The following is a 13,529-nucleotide window of genomic DNA, read 5'->3' on the forward strand; positions in this document are numbered from 1 at the left end:
AGACTATGTTTTCTTTTAAGTGATAATTTCATAGAGTATTATGGAAATAAGATTTGAGCCCAGAAGTCTTTTTTTTTTCTTTTTTTACAACTTGTCACTTCAGATTCTGTCACCATTAGAAAGTGACTTTGATGGTTTCAACTATCGTTTTGATTGCTGTAGTGTGTCATTATCATTGCTTGATTCAGTTATTATTAGGTAGTTATTGAAGACTCTTGCCCTTAGCAATGCAGGAAATAAAGTGAAATACAAGGAACCATTCCTGCCTTCTTGACATTTACAATCTACCTGGTTTGAGATACAGTCATGGACATTTAAATAAATACAATTTATAATTAAAGTGTTCATCAATGCTACAGAAAACAGGAGTAACAGAAAAACAAGGACAATAAGGAAGATGATGTGCACTGCTTGTAGAAAGAGTTGAAGCAGATACCTGGCTTGTTTTATGGCACAAAGCAAGAAAAGATATCTAAATTTATTCATTCATTTATTCAGTAAGTATTTATATGTTAGGCTTTGAGGATTCAATGCTGAACAAATAACACAGGTCCAGTTCTCAAGAACTGGGAAACAGACAGTAAACAAGTGATTACATAAGTATTAATAGATTGGAATATTTCTCAAGTGGGATAGATGCCAACATTCATGAATGAATGTTCAACAAAGCTGTGAAGGCAGATGGCAGTGGGGGAAGAAAAAACTTACCTTGTAGAGACACCCTTGGATACTGTTGTTCTAGGAGTTTCAGACCAAAGTGCCACCTTGGTTTTTAGTTCTTTATTCTAAAGTGAAAAAAAAAAAAAAAAACACATTACATAGGTAGCACATTGATTAGCCACATGCTTAATACTTCTGATCAACCCACCACCTACATCACTCCTTGGCAGTAAGCTTGTTGTTTCAGTCACTCTATTAAAACACAGAATGTAGCCAGTTGAGAGTCACTATTATCTCTGAAATTACAAAAACATCTTGAAGAGTGCATACTTTTCCAAGGGACTAAAATAGAGTATTCTACATTAGCCTTTGAAATTCAACAGCTGAACTATGTTTGATTTTACAGTTTCTTTTATGTAGAAAGAGTTGCAAAGAACTTCACAAAATAACTTTATTAAAGAACCTTGTTAAAGACACCCACAATATTTATTACATGTTTGTCTTTCTTGTGCAATCTCTTGATTATAAACTCCATGAAAATAAGCACCATCTGTTCTTTACCATATAGTTCATGGCATTTTTAGCCTCAATTTTCTCACTGAAGCCTCCGTTTCTTGATCTCTATACTAGTGGTAAATAATACATGTCTTGCCTACCATGTTGAAGTCGTTGGAAGAAAAATCTCATATGATCATAATATTTTAAATCTCTTATAATTCTGGGAGATAATGCAATGGCTGATAATAAGGAAGGCAACAGTTTCATTTCTCAGGTACAAATCCTAGCACAGCCACTTGATAGCTTTGTGACCTTAGTTTGCCTAACCTCTCTGAGCCCAATGTCCTCATCTGTAAAGTGGAATCATCGTTTTTTTCTTCGCAAGTTCTGAAATGAGATATTCAATATGTACTGTGACCAGTGTCTGGCACAGATTCTTAAGACTTAAGATTTTCTAGTCCAAGTACCATTTTTATAACTAAAAACTGAGGTCCTAAGAGCTTAAGTGCCCAACGTCTTGTTCCTGGCAGAACCAGGGTTCAAAGTCATGTCCTTCTGCTGCAGTGCCACTGTCTCCTCTACAGCATAGTCACACCAAGCACATTCATTCAACAGATCTGGAAAATGAGACTTAAAACAGCAAAGCATCATGCTCACAGTTGTCAGTTGGCTGCACTGGCAAGCCAGAGGTGTTTAAAGGATACACCAGTATAGTAGGGTCTGGGACTGAAGGGTGGCTCGGTGGGAGGTTGACAGGGGGTGCTATAGCTTTAAAAGAACAGTAATACACCAGCTCCAATACCTATTAGGAAATTAAGAAGCTAAAGTGTCATATAATTGAAGTTTAAAAGGTATTTCCTAAAAGTCCACCAGATGGTTTGGAGCAAGCCAACACGAAAATGCATGTTTTGGGGAAACATGTTAGAATTTTCATGGAAGCCAGAGGTTTAATAGTTATGCATGCCTAGCAAATGTCAAGACTTTTTCCAGGTGCTTTCCATATATCTATTCTTTGATAACTTTTATTCTTATGCATATTAAAGAAATAAGGCTGGCAAAACTCAAATTGTTTAGGTAACTTGTTTCTGATAACCCACACATTGTATATGCAGGACTCTGTTCAAATGTGCAAGCTTTATGCAGTCCTGTGTGACTCCAAATCCTATGCTCTTTTCCCTGAAAGGTGTTCTTTTTCTGTAACCAGAAGAATTAGCTCAGCCTCCTTATATTACAAATAAGTAAATGGTGAGCCCCAGGAGACACAGAGATTCAATGATTTCTGAAGGGATTTCAGGTCTGATAAACATGAAACAGAAGAAAGGAAACTGTCAGGAAATTAATCAATAATTAATCTGCATCCATCCACCTATTCATCCATCTATCCAATTAGTTTCTGCCATGTCTATAGCACCAACCCATGGGCAGAGGGAATGTGAAGACGCACAAGAAAGCATGGATCTTCCTTTCCAGTATACAGTATACACAGCATGGTGGAAGTGATAAAACAAACATGTAAACATTAAAAAATGAGAAATAAAAAGTTCAGGAGATTCCAGAGGCAGTAGGTAATCACTATGTAAAAGGTATAACAGAAATCAGTGAGCAGTGGGGCGCCTGGGTGGCGCAGTCGGTTAAGCGTCCGACTTCAGCCAGGTCACGATCTCGTGGTCCGTGAGTTCGAGCCCCGCGTCGGGCTCTGGGCTGATGGCTCAGAGCCTGGAGCCTGTTTCCGATTCTGTGTCTCCCTCTCTCTCTGCCCCTCCCCCATTCATGCTCTGTCTCTCTCTGTCCCAAAAATAAATAAACGTTGAAAAAAAAAATTAAAAAAAAAAAAAGAAATCAGTGAGCAGAATAATTTATGATATTTTCATACACAAGGAGATTTCAGCTGGACATTGAAGACAAAATGAAATGGCCTAGGTGGAAAAGAAGGGAGAAAAAGGTTCTTAAAGTGTGATCTTGGGATATCAGCAATATCAGCGTCACCTGAGAACTTACTAGAACTACATACCCTCAATCTCCAATAAGACCTATTGAGAAACCCAGGGTAGCCAAGGAATGTGTTTTAAGAAGCTCACTTCTTAAAGTTTTAAGTGTTTATGTGTTTTAAGATGACTCTGACGTCTGTTCAAGTTTGAGAACCACTGAACTAAAGTGCTGGTTTTCAGTGTTGGTTGTATATTGGAATTATCTGGAGAGATTTAAAAACTAATGAATCTAGAGTCTCATCCGAGAGATTCTGTTTAACTTTGTTGCAGTCTGGGTTCAAGACTTTTCAAGACTCCATAGGTAATTCTAATGTGCTGCTAAGATGAAGAAACTAAGATAAAAACATAGAGGGAGGCAAACCATAAGAAACTCTTATACAGAGAACAAACGGAGGGTTGCTGGAGGAGTGGTAGGTGGGGGGATGGGTTAGATGGGGGATGGGCATTAAGGAGGGCGCTTGTTGATATGAGCACTGGGTGTTATATGTAAGTGATGAATCACTAAATTCTCCCGAAATCATTATTATGCTACATGTTAACTAACTTGGATTTCAATAAAATTTAAAATAATTTTTAAAAAAGATGAAGAACCATTGAAGTAAGGAAAGCTGAGACAAGATGTGGATTTTGCCCCTTCATATCCCTCAGCATCTGTACTGCATAATAACTAAAAAATGGAACAAAAGTCTTCACACACATTGATCATTCACTGTGACGCTTCAAGAGTCAAGCACTTAACTAAAGTCTCATGTAGGAAATGTACTTCAGATTTAATAAACTGACAATAAAGATGTTCCTTGTATAATGGAGGTAAAGCTAATATACACTCCAAACAAGTGTAGGCACATATTATTGACCAAGTATGTTGCTGAGAAAAACTCCTCTGTATACAATACTCTGCAAGTTAGGAAGCAATTCAAATCACATCATGATGAGAACAAATACTAAAATAATCCAGGCTGGACAATTACGTAGAGGCTACTGGGATTTTGTCCAAAACGAATTCCTAGTTTCTCAAGTTGCTGAGTACCAAACAGTGCAAAAGCATAGGAGTTATCATATTAGACTGTCTTTATTTTCATTTATCTCAACTTCCATGCTGATTTATTTCATTGGCTAGATTTAGATACTTATTTTTGATTCATGGGCTTTCATAGTTTTTCCTTTAATTAGAACAGCCATATCCACAAGTTTTATTACATCGTTACTTTACAAAACTACAAATCAATGACCAGAATATGTCTGCTTTTTTATGACTCTATCCAAGGATAGTTTATTGACATGATTTTACAAGAGAGCCTAATTTTTTGCATACTTTCTACCAACACATTCTTGTTAAATTAAATGTTAGGGATGATGATGGCTATATAAAATAAGATAATCTTCAATGTTTAGAAAATGGTATAATTTCTGAAGACACATTTCCCTATCAGCAGGTCATTAGTGAGGAAGCTAAAAATGCATGAAATGCATGAAATGTGAGAGGAATGTCAGAGCTGAAGATTAAGATGATAAAGATATCATACAAAAGTAGAAAGAAACATATTTTTTTAGAGTTAAGCAGGAAATTTTCCAGTGATATTAAAAAAATTTTTTTAAACCTTAAAGCTTTTTAATATTTATTTATTTATTTTGAGAGAGAGACAGAGAGAGAGAGAGAGCGCAAGCAGAAAGGAGCAGAGAGAGAGAGAGGGAGAGAGAGAATCCCATTCAGGCTCTGTCCTTTAAGCACAGAGCCCGATGAGGGGCACAATCCCATGAACCATGAGATCATGACCTGAGCCGAAATCAAGAGTCTGATGCTTAACTTACTGAGCCACTCAGACACCCCAAAGATTGTTTTTTTAAAGAATAGAGTTATATGAGTGTATATATCTCCCTTGCAGAGAGGGGGGAAAAATACCCTGCTAGAACAGAAAGAATGTCACAGAAAAAAGTATTTGTTACCAAAAAAAGTATTTGTTACCATGACTCAAAAAACTGGAAAATGGAAATCATTTTAATATAGGAAATGTGACCATGACTAAAATAAATGTAAAAGGTCTGGCAAATTTAATGACTTCATTTCTAAACACATAATGTATGTACACACATATATTTCACACATTAATATAAGCACATGCACATACACACCCCCTGAGCACACACTTAATTTAATCACTCAGATAAACAGATTTTGTGGTGGTGATGGGGGGAGGGGAGCAGGTGCTTCCAAGGCAAGAAGACTCCAATGCAGCAAAGTGATGTTGAACGAGTTTCTTAACTTCTCTGAATCTCAGTTTAATCAGTTATGAAATGTAGTAATAACTTTCTCCCAGAGTAGTTTTGAGGATTAAATAAAATGAAGCATGTAAGCATGCCTAAAAAGAGATGAATGCTTCTGGTATGGATGAGAAAAGTATGCTGTCTGTGTGGTTTAGACTGGTGATGTGCTTACACAGGTTGTTCAAGCTCAAGACCACTTTTTATAAATGGAATCAATTCATCCTGTTATATAATGGATTCTAAAATAGGCAGCGGTCTTAAATTTGCAGTGAATGCCAGCCTACCCCTGCATATATCATCCCAGTTAAGAACTTCATAATAATCACTGACTAGGACCAGACCAGAAATAGGGTAACCATGGCTCAAGCACTCACTAAATTCAAGTACGTGGTCAAATATCACAGGTCCAGAGATGCTTTTCCTGATTCCCATCACTCTCTAACATATTGTCATATTCTACACTTTTCAGAACACTTATTCTCCCCAATTGTTTATTTACTTGTTTGTGTGTTATTATCTGTATTTTTTTTAACGTTTATTTATTTTTGAGACAGAGAGAGACAGAGCACGAATTGGGGAGGGTCAGAGAGAGGGAGACACAGAATCTGAAACAGGCTCCAGGCTCCAAGCTGTCAGCACAGAGCCCGACGCGGGGCTCGAACTCACGGACCGCGAGATCGTGACCTGAGCCGAAGTCGGCCGCTCAACTGACTGAGCCACCCAGGCGCCCCGATTATCTGTATTTTCAAATAAAGTATAAGCTAGATGAGGTCAGGGACAGTCTGTTCTGTGCATTACCCATATACTCAACATTTGAAACATTTCCTGGTACATCATAAAGACACATAACTATTTGATGGATAAATTAAATTCATGTGGTTTGGACTTTATAAAGCTGAAGTGGTTACTGTAAAATTCCTTGCTGTGAAGGAAAAGATTTATCTACAGAAGATAATAAATTTTGAGAATATATAAAGACATTCATCCAATAGTGCCATAGTTTGAAGCCTTTTTGTAAAAGAAAACATTAATATATAGTGGCTTGAATCAAGCTATCTACAGAGAATCTGAGACAGTATTGAGAGGTGCTTTCATATCACTGCAAAGAGTCTGTGGCCAACCAAGAAGTTTCCATGAGGGGAACAAATCTGTTGCTTTCTCATATCATACCAAGTGGCTAATCAGCAATTATTTGCTGAATTTTTGAGAAAATAGAAACAGAGTACACTGGAAACAAATACATTGTTCTGGTAGTACCATTGATACCTTGATCCTGTGATGACAGCTGGCACTTCATTATGTCTGACCCAGAACCCAGAACCACAATGCAGTGAAAGCCCAGAGACAGGTAATCTCTCCAATTAAAATGTATTACCAAAGTGCAGTGAGTAAAGCAAGAGGACACTGGAGCCAAAACAGGCAGATACACCATTGGAACAGATTTCCAACATGAAAGTTCAGTTTAGGATAAAAGGCATTTCAAATGCATGAAAAAAGCCCAGACTTCTCGGTAAAGTGAGACAACTAAAAAGTTAGATCCCTACCTCACACCAAACTTCATGAATTACATGTAAACTTGGATTTAAATGAGATTCCCAGTCCAAAATGGGAATCTGAGAACATGTGTTTATCATCTCCCCCTTCTTATATTTTATTAAAATAATAACAAATGATTTTTATGTATTAAAATCCCTTAGTAATAGAGAGGGGGGAAAAAGACTATCAGCAGATTGGAAATATGAGGACTGAAGGACTGTTGACTGCCAGAGCAGAGGCAGCTGCAGGTGGGCCTGTGGCCACTGAGGGAGATGACTGATCCTGCAGAAACCTAGAAGTCCGAGAACACATTATCAAAAACCTTAAAAATGGATATACTCTGAGTTACCAATTCCACTTCTAAAAATTTATCTTAAGGAAGGAAGTAAATATATAAATGATTAGTGATCTTTGTATAAAGATGTTGAATTCAGTGTTGTTTACAAAAGCAATACTGAGGGGTGCCTGGGTGGCTCCGTTGGTTAAGCGTCCGACTTCTGCTCAGGTCATGATTTCACAGTTCATGAGTTCAAGCCCCACATCGGGCTCTGTGCTGACAGTTTGGAACCTGGAGACTGCTTCAGATTCTGTGTCTCCCTCTCTGTCTGCCCCTCCCTGCTCATGCTCTCTCTCTCTCAAAAATAAATAAACATTAAAAAAATTCAAAACAACAACAAAAACCCCACAATTGTAATACTGAAAAACAATCTAAGGTCCAACAAAAAGGAGTGAGTTAATTAAATTATTGTAGATCAATATAGTGGCCATTTAAAGATAATACAGGGGTGCCTGGGTGGTGCAGTCGGTTAAGTGTCTGACTTCAGCCAGGTCACGATCTCGCGGTCCGTGAGTTCGAGCCCCGCATCGGGCTCTGGGCTGATGGCTCAGAGCCTGGAGCCTGTTTCCGATTCAGTGTCTCCCTCTCTCTCTGCCCCTCGCCCGTTCATGCTCTGTCTCTGTCCCAAAAATAAATAAATGTTGAAAAAAAAAATTAAAAAAAAAAAGATAATACAAATGAAATCTGTTTGGTAAGCATAGACTTCTTGATATATTGCTATATAGAGAAAAAGACTCCTTGGCATGGTCTCTTCCTACTTTTCCAATGTCATTCCATGCTATTACATACCACTCTAGGATTAGAAGCAATCACAATGGCTCCCTGTCCTTCTGCCTGACCTGCCCTACCACCCAGTTTTCCACTAAGCTCAGATTAAAACTCATTTTCTTAGAGAGCTTGCTCCCACCCACCAATCTAAATCTTCTATCCAGGTGTTCTCTCTCAGAATATCTTGTTCTTTTCTGGCAGAATGCTTCCAAAATATTGCAAGTTACGTGTTCATTTATGTGTCTGTCTCCCTCTCTAGGCAGTAAAATCCAGAGTGCAGGGCTCACTTATGTCTATTTTATTCAATATTGTTTTCCCTGCCTTAGCATCTACATCATAGTAGCCACTCAATAGGTACTTACAGAATTAACTACAAGATTGATGATGTGAGCAAATGAGTGAAATGAATAAAAGCTTAAAAATACAATGAAATAGGGGCTCCTGGGTGGCTCAGTTGGTTACGTGTACGACTTCAGCTCGGATCATGATCTCACAGTTGATGAGTTGGAGCCCTGCATCAGGCTCTCTGCTGTCAGCACAGAGCCTGCTTCGGATCCTCTGTCCCCGTCTCTCCCCACCCCTCCCTGTCTACCTCTCTCTCTCTCGAAAAGAAATAAACATTTAAAATTAAATAAATTAAATAAATAAAAATACAGTGATATAGACATTATGCCATAGTCTATATGTTTAATACCTATGCACACATATGTACCAGCCACATAAGAGTCCCATAGAAAAACAGATATACACAACTGTGCTGACTCATGGATGGCAGGTTTGCATAATTTTCTTATTATATTTGGCTATCCATATTTCTTAATTTATATAGAAACGAATGACTATATATTAGTTACATACAAATCATAAAAGAAAAGAAAAAATATTCTCTCAGGTAACATTTGCCAAAATGTTTGCCAAAAGTACACAAAGCTGTGAGGAAATACCCTTAGATACCTTTCTTGGGAGGAAGAGGCTCAAAGGGATATGAACCCCATCATCTGAGGCCCCTTGAGACTGACCAGCCGTTACTGGGCACTGGAGGGGAAACCAGTTTTCAGCCAATTATTCCAGAAAAATCGTTGCATTTTCAGCTGCACAGAGATGCAAGTATTTTTATCAACCAGTCACGTGTAACCTAAAGAAGGTGAAAATCTAAGAAAAGCCCAAGGCTTCGAGGCCCCAACCACCAGGACAGAGAGAACAGTGGTCCTCTGGGAAGGTCGACATGGCAAAACACGGCAATGGTTACAAAAGTTAAGATGTAAACATATTTACGGCCTCTTCACGTTATTATGATAAGTTTGGGGAAAGCAGAAAGAACACGGTGTGCGAGAAACGGTGTGGCAGTGTGCTGGGAGTATGGTGGTGCGGCTCCTCCCTGGGCTACCCTGTGGGGGGGGAAAAAGCCCCCAGAGAGGAGGAGAAATCTAGTGGAAGTCAGAGCATCTCTGTATTCCTCGGGACAGGAGTGCATGGCAGGAAGTCGAAACACGGAAGAATGAAGTAGAAAAGCTGACCCATCCAGGCGGCGAATGATGAGTCTCTGACAGAGAAGGAAGCGGTGGCCCTGAGCACCAGCGAGAGCCCAGGTGGATGCAGCTGTGGCATCTTGGGCACTCCAGCCACCCCTGTGTGGGCTTTGCTGCACTTGCTGGGAGGTGGGGCACAGCCGAGCCTGGGTCTGTAGCCGAAAGTCTATAAAGGGCCTCCCTAGTGAAGTGGAGATGAGCGGGCGGGAAGAAAAGCACGTTTCTGATGGTAAATTATGAAGCGTTATGCTAGGCTTCAGATTTCAAAACACTGAAAAATAAGAAAATTACAACAGGCTTCTTGAAGTGGGTGAACCCTGATGCAAAGGGCGGAAGCCGCGATCGATGTGAAAGATAAATGAGGAGGAAAGAGAGGAGCACCTGGGTGGCTCAGTCGGCTAAGTGTCCGACGTTGGCTCAGGTCAAGATCCTGTGGTTTGTGAGTTCGAGCCCCACATCAGGCTTTGCTCTGACGGCCTGGAGCCCGCTTTGGATTCTGCGTCTCCCTCTCTCTGCCCATTGCCTGCTCACACTCTGTTTCTCTCTCTCAAAAGTAAACATTAAAAAATTAAAAAAAAAAAAAAAAAAAGAGGAGAAGAAAGGACATCTCAGGGCAGGAAAGAGACAAAGATATAAGACAGCAAAGCCAGCTACCTGGCTGGGTCTGAATTCACACAAGGTGGTCTTGACCAGGCTTCTAATTCACGTCCACATGTTATTTTGTATCTCCCCAATATAGCAAGCATTCTGGAATATTTGGGTGAGCTTTCCACAGTTACTTAATAGTATTTAATGTTATAAAATAAGGTTTAATACTTTAATGTTATTAAGAGTACCTCTCCCACAAATCTATAATTTCTTATGCATAGAAGACACACATCTACCCACACTCACAAAAAGACGCTCATATATACACACAGACACAAGTACACTCACACAGAGATACTCAGGCACAATGACACACACACCCATGCACACACAGACTCACTGTGTCACAGTGGCACACGAGCACACACAACACATCCACACACAGGCTCATGGATACACCGAGAACCCACACACACACTCACCCGCAATCAATCATACTGAAATATACATCACATTCCCTCCTTACCTGGGCTTCAAGTATGTTAACTTTTTCTTTCAGATTTTCAATCCTTTTATCTTGTTCTTTCAAATTAGTTTTTAATCCTTCCATCTAAGAATTAGGAAACACAATTGGAAGAATCTCGTCAGACAACAGGGAAGTTACTTAAGTCAGAAATTGCACAGGTTTTTAGGGTCAACTGGCGCCCATCAAGTTAAAAAATTAAATCCCAAAGCATTAGCGGGCTCAGCAGGTTGCAGGAAATAGCAGGGCACATTGGCACCTGGGGAGGAGAGCACGTGGGCAGTCCTATTAAACACTGTCATCTTTGGAAAACCTGTTTAAACCGAATCCAGCGGGCACACATCCTGTGGGAAGCAGCTTTGGCCATCACTGTCTCCACCGCATAACGTTTTCCTACTGAGGGTACAGAGGTGGGTGGCCGTCACACAAGGCCACTGCCTGGCACAGGGAAGCTCCCCGAGGCAGAGATCTGGTCAGCCTGCGGCATCATGAGCTGAGCCTGCTTTGCTTGGGAAGAAAAGCATCTGCCAAGAAACAATGAGGAACTGGGGAGGTGGGGTATGAAGACCAGAACAGAGCGGGAAGAGAAGAAACCCAGGGGTTCTAAGGCCGATTCCGCCACTGTCATTTCTGTCACTGAACTACTCTGAGCCTCAGTTTTCTCATCTGGAAAATGAGAATCTGGGATACCCTCTAAGTCCCTCCGGGCTCTCAAGTGCCATGACTCAATTCTCTGCGCTTTTGGTGAGGTCCTAGCCAACTGTTTTATTTGTGTCGGGGTGGTATGAGAGGTATTTGGAAGGATTCCTTTTGGAAACAAATATTAGGTAGTAAAAAATGATGGAAGGTCTAATTTTAAGTCTAAAGCAGAGCCCTCAAACCAGATCAATAGATATCTTGAAATAAACTGGATGCGTACACAATCCACCATCCATCTGGCTGCTACCGCAATTACCTCTTCTCTTTCACCTGCCAGGACGTTTCCAGAGAAGAACGGCCAGGCTACACCCCTGTCCCCACACACCTACTAAGTAAATTTGCTGTTTATGAGGTTATAAAAACAGATCATCGTGTCCTCAGAAAGGGCTGAAGCTTCTAACCTCCAAAATCGTCTAAAAAAACAGTGTACATTCTCTGGCTCAGAACCCCTTTTAAAAAATCATGGAAACAACTAAAGAGCAGTTAAACACAATTTCCCAAATATCTTCATTGAGAACGCTACAGGTGTTGACATAGAGACAAAAGAAGGCATTGAACACAGAGTCATGCTGCCTGGGAATAAAAAGGAAATGTCAGCGGGGAGAAGAATCTCACTGCTTGTAAGGTCCAGACAAGCTGCCTGTATTCGGCCTTCGCACTGTAAACATCCCATCTACCAGAGAAACACACTTGATTAATCTGACCTCCTGGATGACGCTGCGCAGGTTCTGATGTTGGGAATGAATCACAAACTGTAGATGAGAGGTCTGCTCCTGCAGAAGGGCAATTTCCATTTGAAGATCGTGGCAACTGGAAACGCAAAAGGAAAAAGAAAGAGATTTGCTGAAGCACGGAGTAGCTCATTTTTACAGCTAAGCTGCCAGGCTGTCCTCACACATGACCCTGTTACTGGGCATCGCGGAGAAAGACGCTGGGGGCCCCATATGCCACACAAGACACTGAAGATAAACAGCCACAAAGCGGTCTCTGATGAGCTCAGACACGAACTTGAATGAGAATATCCATTCATGTCAACAACTCCCTCCTGGCCATCTGTGACTTCCCTCCCTCCAGGAGGTAGTTGAGTCAACCTGTATTGAGCCAGATGAAGCACTCACATATCTAACCTGTCGTGCCTATGAGCACCCACAGATCTAGAACTCAGTGGGATGCACAGATAATTATGTAAGGATAGCAGGGCTAGAATATGGGGGGCCAGGAATGCAGACTTTATATACAATGAGAAACCAATTTCTAATGATACACAGTTGGTGTGTGTTGTGGATTGACTGTGTTTGTCTTTTATTATTATCATCATCATTATTACTATTATTATTTCGGCTTCCTACTTTGGGTATTCTACCACCTATAAATAGAGCATAAAAAAAGGAAATTAAATTCCAGCTAATATTTTGAGTCTACATCAACCATTGTGAAAAAAAGATGGATGATGTTTGAATTTAGATTATTCATACTTTTCCAAAACTCCATTTAGGTAACTGTTTATACAGCTTTTGACTTGCCAATATTTTCTTCTTGCCAATATTATTTTAGTTTTGAGGCAGCATGCATTGTGGCCAGGTCACCAAGCTTGGAAGCATTGTGACAGTCACATAGCAGACGGAATAATCCCTACTTTCATTACTTTACAGGAATATACTTAAAGAGGTTAGTGAATATGCTTTGGGAAAATAAGCTTTTACACAGTAGTATATTAATTTTTGTAGCTATTAAGGTTTATAGTTAGTAGCCACCACCAATGAAATTGCAATTCTGATTTTTATAGCCTCTACAAACATTGCAAAGGTCATGGACATTCATGTGACACTACAGAACATATTCTCATTTGAAAAAAAAAGAGAGTTTCATTTTGTTTCACAGCATGTACTAAAACATTGCTTCTCAAACTTAATATGCATTGGAGGATCTTGTTAAATCATGAGGGAATCTTGTTAAAATGCACATCTGATCCAGCAGGCTGGGGTCGGGCTTGGGATTCTGCTTTTTCAATAGGCTCCAGGTTGTTGCCAATGAGTCTGCCTGCCCATGAACCACTGAGGTTGGCTCGATATCTCCTACTGTATAATATACTCTCTCAAAGCCAAGTAACTTGCAGGCAACTTGTAATATTTAAGACA

At 40.0% G+C, this 13,529-nt stretch overlaps 1 protein-coding gene across 3 annotated transcripts in view; it reads right to left on the minus strand.

Annotated features, from left to right (window-relative positions):
* Window positions 1-13,529, minus strand: part of CCDC68 (coiled-coil domain containing 68) — a 50,478-nt gene that overhangs the window by 3,048 nt on the left and 33,901 nt on the right. Inside the window, exons 9-12 of one of the 3 annotated variants that reach the window (XM_086683037.1) lie at window positions 12,096-12,201; window positions 10,696-10,779; window positions 9,963-10,127; window positions 8,672-9,852 (exon numbers count right to left, since the gene is read on the minus strand). In XM_086683037.1, coding sequence (XP_086539163.1) covers window positions 9,999-10,127; window positions 10,696-10,779; window positions 12,096-12,201 — 319 coding nt within the window. In that variant the 3' untranslated portion in view covers window positions 8,672-9,852; window positions 9,963-9,998. Of the gene's footprint in view, window positions 1-708; window positions 786-8,670; window positions 10,128-10,695; window positions 10,780-12,095; window positions 12,202-13,529 lie in introns of those variants that run through there. The other 2 variants (XM_086683035.1, XM_086683036.1) reach the window with 2 other exon arrangements.

Source organism: Puma concolor, chromosome D3, assembly GCF_028749965.1.
Source record: "Puma concolor isolate L17-30 chromosome D3, mPumCon1.1.hap2, whole genome shotgun sequence".
In the NCBI taxonomy this organism is placed as follows: domain Eukaryota; kingdom Metazoa; phylum Chordata; class Mammalia; order Carnivora; family Felidae; genus Puma; species Puma concolor.